Below are 16017 nucleotides of genomic sequence, written 5' to 3'. Positions count from 1 at the left end.
CGGAGCATCTCGCAATTTCACGGACGTGAACTAGATGCTGTGCACTTACTAGTCACACCCAAATCCTGCGTAATCTCTTTCCACAGCTCTTTCTTATAGTCGGCTTTTTTTTTTTTTGTACCTCGGGTTGCATTTGTCGTACAGGACCCGGTACTGCTTGATTATGTCCAGCAGCAGTTCCACAGAGAACACAGCCAGTTCAGACATGGTGGACGCCATTTGCATTATCTCGACCGGATGTTTACATTCCTTCACCAGCGCTTCCGCCATCTTGGGTTCTGATTGGCTGCGGCCAAAGCGGCCAACTTTTCCGCCCGGAAAAATCGGTCCGAGAGCGATCCGGCCAAGCGGCCGCGTATTTTCCGCAAAGCGGAAAATCCGCAGCCGCTTGGCCGGATCCGCCTGTCCGCTTGCCCGCTCCGCCTTCGGTGTGGACGTGCCTTTAGACTGCATGTCTAGGACAGCAGCGAAAGCGAGGAAAAAAAAAAAAAAACGCCTACCCTCTGCTAACCAGTGCCGTTTACTAGTCATTAGGTTACGTTTGTTACTTTATTCATAGAAATTTCTCGTAGGACTTTGTGGCCTGAGCCCAGGCGCGATAGCGTTGATGTTGGTGCCTGGACCGTGGCCAGCAGCTATATACAGGATGGAGGAGTGCGCGCGTCTGCGCTGTGGGCATGTGGAAGGTCAAACAACGTCGCATTTGGCGGGCGGGGGACAATGCATTTTACCCGTGGGTAAAAATTTACCTGCGGTTACAGAACTTGCGACAATGAGAGTAAGTTGTTTAATAATTGTACACAAATGAGAACATAAGTTACATTAGAGCCGTCTATTGCAAGGCAGTAAGTTGTTCAAAAACTTGCGTAGCAAATGTTAAACGTATTGCATAAGTGTCCCTCGTTGAGGTGTTCGTTTTCTATACGGTGCTAACTTACCAACTCGCCCAGCTCGCTTTTGTTTGTCCATACTTTGTCACTCGATAATTTACTTTTGCGGCAACTGTCAATCTACAGCGCTGTCCCCGCCTATGGCGTTCAAAGCACCCAAATGTCTGGGCTTGGGCACTCTGTCCGTTAGGAGACTTTGACAGGCTCTTACTTGCTAAGTGTGTTGTAATGATGAAAGTATGATGAATGTGAAAAAAAAAAAAAACAGTTATATATCATGGGATGGCCAAGCTTACGTCGTTGTAGACAACGTTCAAAACGAAAGGCTGAAATGTTTTGGCCACGTAATCAGAAGAGACGAGAAGTACGTTGCTCGGAAGTAAACGAAGATTGAAAACACCGATTTAGTTGCAAGACGCGAACTAGACCGACCTGAGAAAAGCTGAAATTCTGGGGTTTTACGTGCAAAAACCACGATCTGATTATGAGGCGCGCCGTATTGGAGGACTCCGGATAAATTTTGACCGCCTGGGGTTACTTAACCTGCACCTAAAGGACGCTATATACACAAGCGTTTTTGCATAGCGCTCCTATCGACTGATCTGAGGATATATGGCAAGGTAATATTTAGGGGACCTTAGCGCCAAGAAGTTGAGGAATGAATGGGCATTTGATAAGATCAAGTAAACAACTATACACGGGAAGGAGGTTCTTCGTGTAAGCTGACTATATTTATCGTCTACGATAGGTTCAGGTGATATCCAAAGGAGCGCTGGACGCCGCAGGGCCGCGCACGACATTTGTTATTTTCTGCGTAGTACGTGGTGTATTTTATGTTGGCTTGCCCCGTCGGGTTAGGGAAGGGCTTTAAACGTTATTTGTGCAAACTGAGCGAGCCGCGACCGTCTCTTATCGCTGAAACTACTTTGCGGGATTAGGGCTACCTTTCTTGACCGTTAGTGGCGTCGCGGAACCTCTCTTATCGGATGAGCGTAGTTTCCCTCCACGCCGGCAACGAGTGGAGCACCTCTCTCAGAGATAGCTTAAGTGTCTGCACCCCATCTCCTCCCCCCATCTCACGGGCCTCTTCGCAGAGCCGTTTTCGATTTATCCGATAGCGTTCACTGGCGCACTACATGTCACCGCCAAAATACTGTATGGCTGGAAGTCATATTCAGCAGCAGCAGTGCTTCATTGCCTGCATTACATGCCACTGTGAGCTTGTTTCACTACGAAAACGCGACAGCGCGAGCTCTGATGTCGCGAGCTTCAGTCGGGAAACTTGGGAAGTCGTTGGGAAGGTCTGACGGCGCGATAATTGCAAAGGTGCGTTATTTTGCAATGTTAAACCTATAAAGCTCAAACACGGTACAGCATCACAGAAAATTATAACTTGTTCACCTTTACGTCTGACTTGTTACAAATTAGAAGAGAAAGAGAACAAGACTGCAGCCCCTGACGGGAACATGCCCAAGACGTTCATTGCGATTCCTTGGGCGCGTTCGCGTTAGGAGTGTCTTAAGCCGTACTTTTAACCAAGTCACGTCGTGGCTTCCAGTTAAGGCGTATTTATGAAGACTCTGAACTTGCGGTAAGCGCTGCAGAGAATGTCATGCTTGCATCATATTTCGATTGCATTTACATTTGTGTTAAGGAATGCGGCGGTGACTTTGTGCCATAATCTCAAATTTGATAAGCAAATCGAGCTTATAGTGCCTTCGTCTAGCTAAACTAGCGCACAACGAAAGCAACACAAAGCAGCTGTCACTATAATCGGGCGCAGTACACCATGATCCTTCGGCACTCTGCGAATTAACGAGACTCCGCTTCTGCGACACACTGTCGGCTGCTTTCTGGACGGACAGAAAACCTCGGTGCCGACCGGACGTCGGCGCGAAGATGCGTTCGTACAGACACGACAGGAGGAGTTCTTAGAGCCGAGACGTAGAGGGGAGGGGCTGCTCTCGGTCACTTATGGAGGGGGGCTTTATCGAGGAGATACGATCGGCCTCAAATGTGGAGCGTGATCTGCCGCCATAAGCCGCTAATCTTCTTACGAAAGAACGGCGCAAAGCAGCTCAAGCGTCGGTATTTGTGTTAATCATGACGGAGGTGGCGTATATCGAGAGGGGCCAGGCGCAGATCGAGCCATAACCAGAAAAAAGAGCGCTATACGTGGTCGGCGCGCATGCCGCTGGGCGAAGAAATTGATTTATGGCCGGATTTGTAGCGTCGGGAATTGAAAGAACAGTATGTTTCAAACAGAAAGGCCGCGCACACAAAGTTACAATGGACATTTCCGAGAGGCGCAATCTCCGGGGCTTCCGAGCACGGCCGATGCGCAGTTATGTGCTTCGTCTGCACCATTTCGTGCGGAAAAATGCGCTTGGTTGCGTACGGAATGAGGTTAATCAGCGAGGTCCTGTTACTGCGCCGCGGGGGGCCCATTCCTTGGTGTAGATGGCTTCATAATGTGCTGGGGCACGCGTTGCCGCTAAGCCGCGCTTTTTCTTAGCTTGCTATACATGCTGTGCTTGTCTATCGTGACGCAACATCGTAAAACGGATTTTTTGTTTTTCTAAACTTGATCAGGCGTTTAAAAATGAGTGAGCAATTTACACGACGCCGAGGCAATGGTCTCAGACTTCTCTTATCTGCAGCGACGATGGAAACATTTGGAGCTTGCGAAAATAAGTCTTGAATAAAGGACTACCGCATGGCTGTATCTATCGCACGTGTTCGATAGTTGCGCTTCATTCTCAATCTGCAGTGTCATTTACTGACATTGTCGTCTTCTTCTTATTATTACTGGGGTTTTACGTGCCAAAACCAGTTCTGATTATGAGGCATGCCGTAGTGAAGGGCTCCGGATTAGTTTTGACCACCTGGGGTTCTTTAACGTGCAATACAACGCAAGCACACGGGCGTTTTTGCATTTCGCCGCCATCGAAATGCGGCCGCTGCGGCGACATTCTCGTTCTGGTTATAGAATTAGAACTGATATTCATTTAGGGGCGAGCGATGTGACACTGTATACAAGCATTTTTTTGGTTACGATAACAAACTTAGATTTGCGATGTTCACGAACTTTTCGCTATTCATATGCGAACACCTCGCGTATGAATCAAAATTAAGGCACTCGGGGAATGATAACAGTTGTAAATCAAGTAGCACATGGCCGCAATCTTGATAGAGGGAAGCACAGAGAGGCATGAGCGCCTAGCATTGCCTGTTTCTAAATTTCTGCTGCTCATTTGTACGCTTTGCCGCCTGGTAACGCGCGGCTTACAAAGTAATCTTTGCCTCCTGTATAATTATACCTGTCACCTCGTTACTTTATCGCACGGTACCTCTTAAATCGGGCTGCGAACCTTGCTTTTAGAGTGGTGCTGTTGGGTGGCACAGTGGCTCGTATCCTTCGCGAACACACTCGCTTTGAGAAGTTGCCTGTTTAGGCTCCAGCCGAGGTAGCCCATTGGTTGACCGAAAGAAGAACGATAACAAAAGGCCGATCTAATTTTGGAGCGGGGCTTCCTTATTGCCTGCCCGCGGCGTAGTTCTGAGGATGGCAGAGGAGGCCCTGGCCTGCGTCTGACCACTAGTGCCCCGGGCGATATATTTGGGACCCGCGCGAGTTGGGCCGTTTTCCTTCGCGCACCGCTAGCCGTGGGAATGCTTTCACGCGGATGAAAGAGAAAGGGACAGAGAGAAAGAGAAAGCGGCGCAGCATGTTGTGGGGTGCGTACCGCTTCTCGCGCCTCTAGCTGGCGGTATGTTGAGCGAACGAAGCCTTTATGCACTGTTTCGCCTCGGCGCTTTCGCGCTGTTGGCTCAATGTTCATTCTCTCTGTGAACGATCCCAGTACTCGTAGCCAAGGGGAAAGATAGAGAGAAAGAGAACACGAAAAGTAGAACGTGGTAGGGAGAGTGAGAAAGAAAGAAAGAAGAAGGAGAAAGAAAGAAAGAAAGAAGGAAAGAGAGAAAATGTTAAGCCGAAACATCCGCAATGGTTTCGTTGCTGCGATGTTCAGCTGCTGGGCACGAAATCGCAGGTTGAAATCTCTGCCATTATGCCAAACGCCTGTTTTCCGAGATTGCGACGCATATTAAAGCATCCTAGGCTGAATAATCAAAACAAATTCCAAAAGCCTCCGGATCCCTCCCTCCCTGATAGCTAGAGCGTAACAAGTCAGACCATCAATCCGTCAGTTAATGAATCGATCAAACGTATAAGGAAAAGAGCTTCGTAAGTGCGTGCACCTGTGACCCTTGAAGACGACGATGCAGGCAATGTTGGCTCTGAAACTTCCTCCGCTTTCTAACTTTGAGGTCAACTTCAAGAATGAACAGGCTGGGAGTGCTCAAATGTCGACTTGGCGCCTTAAGCCTGTATCGCCACGCGTTGCATATAGTGCTCTGCTCTGCACCGTTGTTCTCAGCACGCAACAGCGCTTTCGATCCCCAACCAACCGACGCAATGAGGTCTCTTTGCCTGTTCGTCTCGCTTATACAGCGCCCTGAAGTCTTAATTTGCCGTCACATTTCCCCCCAACATGATCTTATGTAGTGGAGATTTATGCATTACACAGCAGATAAGTTCGCGGGATGTTATGTTGAATTCACTCGGTGCTTCGTGAAGTAGCTCGCCCCATTCCATGTGCCTCTCCGTGCTATATAGCGCAGTCTGATCGCGGCACTTCCTTGCCCATAGCCTTTCATCCAAGCGCAGCTATAATGATACTGCAAACTCGTTCGAAAGGAAGTCTGCATCCCGTGATATGGTCACGTGCCGATACTGCCGTGTAGCAATTATGAAACGAACGGCAAAATGCTGGTAAATTGAATAGACGTTTGCCGCGAACGTCCACTGGCGAGCCGTGCGGGCTCTTTCTCTCCGCTCCCATTTTCCTCCTTTCTCCCGCCGGCAGCTCTTCCCGCAGAGCAGGCTGACGTCACTGCTTCTCCTGTTAAGCACTTACGTATCCGCGAAGAAAGAAAACAATTGCTTATAGAGCTTGCAGAAGTAAAGTGCGACCACTGTGTAAAACGGCGTAAACAGAGGCCGGACGATGTTTCTCTTGTAATTTCTTGTCCTATAACGTAGTTGCCGTAATGTGCAAAATATAGTGCATCGATAGCAGCCACTCTCCGCATGTGTGCATCGCATCGTTAGCGCCTACGCAGCAGGGAGCGGCCCACTTCCATCCGAACGACCGAGTCACTGTGCCTGTGTAACAGTAGAGTCCACGTCGGGTGGGTTTGGAGGAGCGGATTATCTCCATCACTTATCGGATAAGCCAGTCTTTAGTGACTATCGTCAAGCGAACGGAATGCACGAACGCAGCGCTTCAGTATGAGGGCTCGCATGCGTTCCAGTTTTTCTTTCATGTTCAGCGCATGCAGGATGAAACTATACATCCGCATGTTTTGTAGTTGTGCGAAGGCATCGCGGTTGCTTGCCCTTTCCCAAGCCCGAGCGCTGGTGACCGGGGATGCCTGAACGACCACTTGTCTGATATGCGCGGTCTCATTCTCTGCGGTCGTCAGGGAGTTAATGTGTATCGCTTGAGAGTGGCCTCGTCCGGGCCTGCTCTTTATTCGCCGTTGTCTGTAGTCGCACCGCACTCCTTACGGCTCGCTGTTCGCTACTGTCATTCACCCTGTTCGCACACGTTGATTGCGACTAACTGGGTAGTGGCTGTTCGCGGGGATTAGGCGTGCTGTTTTTTTTTTTTATTGCGATAGCAATTATATGGACACTTCAACCGGATTTTTTCAAAAGCTGGCAAGCCGAACTGCGCGATAGGATCCGTTGTTGATCATGCGGTGCAGCTCCTAGAGGGCTTAATTGGTACTGCGAATCTGATGGGAAGTTCTATGGATATTGTTATTCGCACATATCTTGGTTGCGCCAGGAGCACCACAGAAGCCCAACTGCACTTCTCATCCTGAACAACGCTGTTGCGTAGTTTCCGACATAGCTACGACCAAGTATTCAATTATTCTTAATTCACGATTGAAAAAAAAGTACTCGGTTGGGATGCTCAGGATGCCATCATGTAGTTAGATTGTTTTTTTTTTTTCAGACAGCTCCAAGTTGCTGCAGCATAGATGCCGTAAGGTCATGGCCGTTCTTTTGAGTTCCCGCAATAGCGCTCTTCTGGGGCAACACCAGTCGCCTTGACGTTCTGGTTTGTAACGATGCGAATCAGCGGGACACTGCTGGTTTATCACGCAGCGCGGCGAATCGGCATTGTCGAAAGCAGAGACAAGATCATTTGGCTTTCTATGCCGATACAAATCGTCTCTAGAGCAAATGACAACACATTTATATACCATAAGTTTGCTGTCAATACAAGACTCGTGCCACACTGCGCGGTTTAATATCGAGAGCACGCTGTTTTCTTTTCTCGCTTTCTCCTTACAGCAACCTGCTGGCACCATTGAAAAGTTCATTTCGAATGCGCGCTTGGCCCTCTGCCGGTGCTCGTCGACCATCGATCAACTTTTTGCGGGCCACTTTGTGTCGGTCTTAGCAGGTCGGCGGCCTGTTTGCCTTCGTTGTATTTCGCTGCGTCGCTTTCTTTTTGTCTGCCGTTCAAGTTTCGGGTGCATAAGCACGCTGCTGCTGGTGTTGCTGCTGCTGCTGTCAAATGGCGTGCACCGGGAACAACGGCAGAGGCATTACCGCATTTTCGCAGATGTAATGTGACCACAACTGTGCCACGATGGTGCAGTGGTGGTACGGTTACGGAACCATAAATCATTCGAATCGATTGCACACCGACTTAAACCATTTATGGTCTCTAAAAATAAGATAATTTCTTTTTGTAATAATGATGCCAGCTCGCGTTTCTTAAAGGAAGCACAGTAGAGCGTCATAGAACAATTTTAAATCAAGTTTCACTTGTAGGTATTTGTAAAACGGGCGCGTCAAAGCTGATCATTTCTTTTGGACAAGACAACGATGTAGCGGATCTATCAAGGTTTTCTGGTAGCTTGAAAGATAGATCAGATGTGGTCATAGCGCTAGAAGACATGGACAAGAACGAGAGAACAGGACGAGCGCCAGCTTTCAACTGATAGACTACTACTAAGTGGTTCGTTGGGAAAGGGAAAGGTTGGCGCTATCTTCTGCAGACCTTGAGGGAGCACGGCTCAGACTGAAAGATAGGATGCTGCACTCTTCCATTTCCCTTTTGGTGATGGATGAAAAGAAATAAAGAAAGAAAGAAAGAAAGGAAGAAAGAAAGAAAGAAAGAAAGAAAGAAAGAAAGAAAGAAAGAAAGAAAGAAAGAAAGAAACGAAGAGGAATGAGGAAGAAATGAAAATGCATTATGACTGAAAAACAAGCACAAATGTGTGGCTGACGTAATAGTTCAGCGGAAATCCGCTAGGTGGAGATAAGTAATTAAAGGGAAACTGAGACATCCACCCAAATGTAGCAAATTGCTACATTTGGGTGGATGTCTCAGTTTCCCTTTAAATGTGTGGCTGTCTCAGACGGGACACTGAGTAAATAATAAGTCTTATGGAGTTGTTTATTACTGCCCGCCACCACTTTTGCCCAAGAGAAAATGTGGGTTGGGTGTGCGCGGCTTCTACACTCCGTCGTTTTCTCACAGTTACGGAGTTTGGTGCGTTTGCATGGTGCGTTTGGTCCGTCGGGTTTGCGACGGCGCGTTTGCGCTTGCACCCATAGAGTGCGCCACGAAGTGTGAAGTTATGTTTCAGGGGCTTCGTGTAGTTGGCCTTTTTCTTCTCTGTATAGTTGAAGCTTCTTAGCTTTTTAGCTGAATGCTATGGGGAAAGAAATATATGTATTATGATGGCAGCCAAATAACAGACGTGCAGTGCATCGGATTTGTAATCTTAATATCACTGACTGGCGTTACACTCGTGCGAATGCGGTACATGTGGAGGGCCCCCATTCGGGTAGGCCCCCTCTCGAGAGCATCCGTCGCGCCTCTCGTGACGCGACTCCGAACAAGTGTCGTTCGCAGGCCGTCGTGCCGGCGAAAGCGAGTGCGGAGCAGAAGACTCGGCGTGGTGCTTTATGGCGCCTCGCCCTTTTTCTTTTTCCAGCATTTGCTTGCTCGAATGCGTTTCGTATCGTTCTCGCCGGGCGGGCGTCCCGCTGGCTTCCCTCTGCTTTGACGGAACACTTTTCTGCAACCGCCCGACGGGGCGAAGTCAAGGTCGACCGCCGTCTCTGTGCTGGGCGGCGGCGGCGGCAGTCGGAACAACGGCGATCCCTGACGCCGCCTTCCGTCTCTGCCGGTGCCTCCCTACCCTCGCTTGATGCGTGTTTATATACAGGGCTCGCTGTTGCACCACTGTTTGTGGCTGACTGCACCGCGGTCATTGCGTGGCGGGCACGACCCCGCGTCGTCTCTGCGCCAGTCGCTCGGGGTGCTGCGCCGAAGCGGCAAGCGCGTGGCGTATTTGTTCTGTAATGGCGTTGATCGGCCATCGGCGCATCCGTTTTCCCCTGCGCCAGAACGGCTCTGTAACCCTGGCCGGAATGTTTTCCACGTGGTTAATGATTAAAGTGGCTCGCGATCAATAATGATAAAAGCGGTTCGATCAAAGCAGATCAACGAGCTGTCTGATGCATTCGGCAGAGACGCTTAAGACTACTCACGTGGGATAATGCGAACGCATTATAGCCCCTTTGGTGAAATGTTTTCCATTGATGTGTTCGACATGCATTGAAGTTCTTTCTGCTGATTCGGTGTTTGTGTTTGCGTATACGTTGGCCACATACCCGCTCATTTCATACGCTCACGACGTGGCGTCGACAGTCTACCGCAGTAGACGCAGCACCGATGAAATCCGAAGAGCAAGTGACGCGCGAGAGGCGGCGCGCTCAGTTCACGCACTCGTGACGTGGCGCCACCTCCTCCCCATTGGCTGCGCCGTCACGTGCTCAATGACGCACGTTCTAGGCCACACCTCTAGTCAACCAGATGGCTGCGACGTGACGTGTGCAATGACGCACGCAGTAGACCCACCTTTAGTCAGCCAGAACCGTGGAATGGCCGTGGCGTCGGGGGAGCGTGCTCGTCTCGCACCCTGGAGGCCAGGGTTCGACTCCCACCTACACCGAATGTACCAAATTTTATTCTCAAAGCCATTAATTTACTTTGAAAAATATGAAGTCCATCCGAGAATTTTTGACGGGCTTTTACTCTTTGCGCTATCCGGCCATTTTTGGTACCATCGCTCGGTCACGCCGCCGCCGCCGCCGCCGCCGCCGGATTTTCGTGTAATGAGGCGCATAATGCTTTCGCATTAAAATGCAGGGTAACAGCGAGACCGTGTAACAGTGCTGCTTGCTATGAGACAGCGTGCGTGCCTGCGCATGCGCGCGTGCTCTTTGCGACGCAGGTCGTGATCGAGGCGGTTACTCTACTATAGCCGTATGTATCGCTGCAACAGGAGAAAAACGCCATTTGCTGCCGTATTTGCGGAACCAATGCGCAGCGAAATTTCCGGAAATCGAGGAACTGTGCTTTTCGGAACTTTCTCGTCGGCAGTGACGAAATCTGACAGGGCTGGTCATGTCGCATAGGGGTAATAACGGCTGCGCGCTCGACAAGCATAGCAGTAAATGAAAGCGGGCGCAAACAGGTACTTGAGCGGGCGGGAATTTGCGTTATCGGTCGCGAATCTCCGCGCGCACCGTGCACGTCGTTCTATAGGAGGTGCTGGCGGGTGAGACGGGTTGTCTTTCTGCTTCTCGCAGGCGGCGGATATGCGGACCAACGTCGACGGGGCTGAGGGGGCTACGCACAGGCCTCGTCCCGATGTCCTGTCCTGAACGCCATGATGCCTAGCAACAAGCACGATCCCTACCAGGAATTGGAGGCCTACCTCCGGCAAGCACAGGTGCGTCCCTGCTGCCCTCCTTCACACTCTTGTTCTTGTTCTTCCTTAGTGAAATGGCGCAACCCACTCTGGGGGATCGGTCATGCATGAATCGGGCGGTGAAAAGAGCGTTATCAATTTTTTTAGGAAGCTAAGGTGCAAGTGAAATAAGTGTCTTGTAAATGTGAATTAAAATGTCTACTGGTACATATACGAATGATTAAATATCTAAATATCACAGTAAAAATTATGTCAATATAAGTAGAAAGAACAATTTTAGCGTGCAATTCTTTTTGTATTGCACAGAAAATTGCAGAGGCCTTAATTCACAAACTTTCCTGTGGTTATTACCCATCCTTGTTGTAGTTGTTGTTATCCTCAGACATTGGTGGCATTATACCCACTATGGGTGATTTGCCGACACGCAGGTAGATAAGGCTTAATGAATATAGAAATTCAATTTCACTTGAAAATTTGTGAAAGCTGGTAAATTCAATGTGCTGCATGCAAGAAAATTAATGACGTATCGTGAATTGAAACGCCATGGACGTTCTTGCTGTCGCGCTATAATGTGCTGCGCACTTTAACCTAAACGCAAGACGCGCTTCCAGATTATTATTATTATTATTATTATTATTATTATTATTATTATTATTATTATTATTATTATTATTATTATTATTATTATTGCTAAGCTAGTAATTGTCTCCTAAAATCTAGGGACGCCACCCGCGCGCTTGTAGAAAGAAGATGGACTGTATATACAGAAGAATTCTTAAAACTCTATCCGACTTCATTCTTTTTATCTATTCAACATTTATCAGTAGTGCTTCTTTTTAGATTCGACTAATTATTTTCTTGACCCAACCGATTCTTGGCCAATCCCCCACACATAGTATATGAGCCACTCTTAGAAACAAACAAACAAACAAACAAACAAACAAACAAACAAACAAACAAACAAACAAACAAACAAACAAACAAACAACAAACAAACAAACAAACAAACAAACAAGTAACGCATCCACTTGACATTGCCAAACCTTGCTTCTGTTGCAATGAAGACGAAAGTATTGACGATTTCGTTTTTTCTTGCTGCCGTCTTACATCCTTGCGCAAAGTTATCCTTGAATTCCTAGGGACTCCGTCATCTTGCGTCCTGAATGGCTATTCGAATGTTTTTATCGTTTGGAGTTGTGCAGTTTGGCCGCAGCCACAGGGCAATTGGCAATCCACTGCGTTAGTTTATAGAAGCACCAAGCTGTGGATACGTTGCTAGGGGTCCTATCTCTCTACTGAGATCTTGTCATGTACTCTTTAAACCATTTTTTTAATTTGCCATATATTCTCATTAAATTGGTTTGTTACCTTGCCTTTTTAGATATACTCGTTAAATTTAATTTAATTTCTCATTTATTTACCTCATTTAATTTCTCATTTGTGTTGCCAATCCCTCTTGTGAGTATGTGCCTTGTTGAAAAAGAATCAACATCCACTTGACACACGCATAGGAGAAGCGCCACAAACGAGAGTTTGATCCTCTAGCTGAAAATAATTCTAGAACAGCTTCGTGGACCATCTGGAATCTGGACTTTTGGGGAATAAGTTAGTGAGTGAAGATCGAGAAAGCTGTTGGAACTTGCTCAGTAGCACAGAACGGCGACGACTGCTGAAAGTTTGGGTCATTCTTAAAACAAGTGCGCAATCTCACTGCAGTATATCCACAAGCGGGACGCGAAGTGCCCGACGCACGCCCTTGTCACTGTCGGCGATGTACCGCGCTAATGCACCCGATGCGTAACTTGAGAGCAGTAGAGACCTTGTGCGGAGGGTTAAGGCGCGTTCAGAGATGGGTGCAGCATATCATCTCTCGACACGTTCATGCGAACGCTGTGGGTGGCGGGGGTATAAGCGGCTGGGCTTTGTCGAAGTAGCATTGGTATCATCCGTCGAGTCAAGGTTGTTTACTGAAGTCAAAAGAGCATCAGCTGCGTAGTTTTCCTGAGATACCTTGTGATAGCATCGATAGATTTGCCTTGTATACTTCACGTAATAGAGGACCCTCAGCGTTAATCGGCGCGCGCCAACTGCATTGAGAGTTCCGCGGCAATCGCCGACAATATTAGCATTTGACAAGTCTGGTTGCTGGCAAATGGATGTCAATGCTGTACTTCAAGATAAGTCTGCGGAGAACATTCATGAGCAACTTTTGGAAGAAGCTATAGGTTAAGTAATCACCAAGAAATACACGCTACTATCAACGGAGAGCTGATCCTCCAGCTATGGGAAATGTCGTGTCCCCCCACTCCTCAACGTATTGAGTTAGCGACCGTGTTGTCGCTCGCGGCCAGGTTTATGCCCAAATATGGATGGTGCGCACGCGTAGGTGGTTTGTGCTTCTGTCTGTTCAGCGCAGTTAAAAATAAAATAAAATCCCCTACATGAGCGTAATTTCAACAATCTGTGCCTGAAGTACAGTAAAAGGCAGTGAGAATGTCGCTGCTTTGCTGCCAGGGTGGCACGGCCAAGTCAGGCATTTCCTCAGCTTTTAGCCGTGTCTCCCAAGGCAATTTGTACTGAATTTGCCTTTAATATATCCAAAGAAAGAAAAAGAAAAGAATAAAACCGTGACGCTTGTTTTAGCATACCGTATACATTAAATGCGACCAGTAAATCCAAGTGCACGCACATGCGTGTCGATTGTGATACATCCCTATCTTACGGGCATAATTGTTGCTGTTCTGCGTGTCGGCGCTCATGTTGGCTTATCGTTATTTAACTCCAACTTTATCTTATTTGCTTGCTCGTCAGGCAAGCTGTAGCTGCAAGGCGCCTTTTCGGATCCACGCGAGAGAGAGAGAGAGAGAGAGAGAGAGAGAGAGAGAGAGAAAGCAAGTCTAAATCGAACTTCATCTGCTGGAACGTCGTTCGACGGCGCCCCGAAGAAAGTGGAGAGTGCTCTCCAAGTGGTGGTGTGAAGGTCGTACACACTCGTGTTGTTGCGATGAGTGACCGATTAGCCTTTTCTCCCTCCTTCGTGAGACTTCTTGCTTTGGCAGCGGACGCGTACAGCGCATGCGCGTGAGGAGCTCGGCGAAGAAGCAGCCTCTCGTGACCGTCGTGCTCTCCCTGCTCCTTTTAACCGGTTGTGGCCCAGTCCGAGTGAGGATCTGCCTGCGCGTGCTCCGGCGAGAGGGGGGGAGACCGCGGCCGCCGCCGACCGGCAGGACTTTAATCCGGGGATTCGCCCGCTTGCATGTCAGCTCGCCGCGGTTCCTTGCGAAGGACGCGCCCTTCGCTTGTGACGCGGGTTGACACCGTGAACGGCTCCGCGCGAAAAGAAGGCATATGTTGCCGCTGCTCTGTTTCTCTCTTTCGGGCCCCTTGCTGCTCGCGGGCTCTTCTCCTGGTCGTCGCCATGGCTCCTTTGCTATTGATTTTAGTCGTACACGTGAGCACAACATGACATTTACGCCCGATATATTGACGCGAAATGATTGAAACGTTCAGGCATTGATACGGCTTTGGCTATACTTCTAATATCGTGATCTCGAAGTATTTACACTTGCATTCACCTGCAATTGTAGAAAAAAAAAGGTAAAAAGAAAGAGGATTTCATGATGAACGGGAAGGAGAGGTGGGGTTGGAGGGAGGGGGGGGGGGGGGTATGCACAGAGACACACTAAGTGTAATGCTAATTTACAATGACAAACGCATTTACAATGACAATCCTAGGAATTACATGGCCTGCCCCCAAAAATGGAGCTGGGCAAGCTATGTAATGCGTAGGATGGTTAACCGGTGGAACATTAGAGTTACAGAATGGATACCAAGAGAATGGAAGCGCAGTCGAGGACGGCAGAAAACTAGGTGGGGTGATGAAGTTAGGAAATTTGCAGGCGCAAGTTGGAATCAGCTAGCGCAAGGACAGGGGTAATTGGAGATCGCAGGGAGAGGCCTTCGTCCTGCAGTGGACATAGATATAGGCTGATAATGAATGCCGAAGTGATTTATGCCGAGTTTATGACGGTGTACTGTGACGGTCACCGTATATACCTGTCTTAAATTTATTGTACCGATAATACTAACTGTGTGAACGCCCATCGTAGGTGCGCTTTACATGGAGTAAAACCTATTACTAAAGCTCGGAAATTCACAGCGGCGTGCCTATCGATAGCGACAAAAGGAGCGACGTACATTTTTCTGAACAGACTCGTCCGTTCGGCCCGAGTGCGCGCGTTACTGCCGTCCGTTCCGGCAGCGCGGCGATGACCTCCGCAAAAGGTCGGCCGAGTAGGCGACGCGATGCGCCGACGACAGGGAGTCGCTCGCTCGGTTGCCTCAGCGCCGCCGCCCGTCGATGCCTCCCCCGAATGCGCAAACAGTTTCTTTTGCATATCGAGGCAGGAAGGAAACGTGATCTTAAAAGCGGAGCTCCGCCCACGTGGGATGATGCTCGCGAGCCCAGCGCACACGTGTCCCGACCACCCCGGGGAATTGCGGCTCTGCGCGGAGGCGGCAAGGCAGCGTGGTGGCACGCGCAGCTTGCGATGCCCGTTGGCACTGCGTGCTGTGCCTAGAACTGGGCTGAAATTTGGACGCGGCATTGTCGATGAGCTGTGTACCAAGCGCAAAAGTGAAATGATTAAAAAATTTTGTAGAGCCCGCTGAAATATTCTAGCGTAGTCCAATAACTTGACGAAAATGACGAAGGTCAGTGCCTAAGAACTACTGAACTTCAGGTAGAAAGTAATTGAAGGATGAAATTGTAATTATCTATTACGAGAGGCAACTGACCTGTGGGCGAATTCAAGGGCGATGTTCTTTGGGACTGGGTAGGTAAGTAAAACGGAAGTGTAAAAAAAAAAAAAAAAAAAAAAGGAAAAAAAGAAAGGTTGCTGCGACACCTGAAAAAAAAAAAAAGAAAAACTCTATTGAGCTTTTGCGGCGCAAAAGAGATATCACGGAAATTTGGGGAGGTCAACCTGAAGGACATGTTTTTGCCTGTTAGTCCACTGTGTGAGAACAGGAAAATGGGATAGGGACAAGGGACGCTAAATGTAAATAAATGGGAATACTACGCTATGCAAGAATGCTACATCATAGTTGTGGAGCAGTAAGTAGGTAATTAGTTCTGACAGTTGATTTTCTGTGCGAGCTTCTAATTCACGAAGCAGCAGCAACATCGGAAATTCACAGTTTATGACATCTCTCTCTAGTTATCAAAATAGTTCTGTCAAATTCTATAAGCAAATAA

General features: G+C 48.5%; 1 protein-coding gene across 8 annotated transcripts in view; it reads left to right on the top strand.

Annotated features, from left to right (window-relative positions):
* Positions 1-16017, top strand: part of LOC119449630 (rho GTPase-activating protein 7-like) — a 411144-nt gene that overhangs the window by 130928 nt on the left and 264199 nt on the right. For all 8 annotated transcript variants that reach the window (XM_037712849.2, XM_037712845.2, XM_037712848.2 and 5 more), the window contains one exon: positions 10639-10781. In XM_037712849.2, coding sequence (XP_037568777.1) covers positions 10719-10781 — 63 coding nt within the window. In that variant the 5' untranslated portion in view covers positions 10639-10718. The remainder of the gene's footprint in view (positions 1-10638; positions 10782-16017) is intronic.

Source organism: Dermacentor silvarum, chromosome 4 (assembly GCF_013339745.2).
Source record: "Dermacentor silvarum isolate Dsil-2018 chromosome 4, BIME_Dsil_1.4, whole genome shotgun sequence".
NCBI classification, from domain to species: domain Eukaryota; kingdom Metazoa; phylum Arthropoda; class Arachnida; order Ixodida; family Ixodidae; genus Dermacentor; species Dermacentor silvarum.
This window is presented reverse-complemented; position numbering and strand designations above follow the sequence as displayed.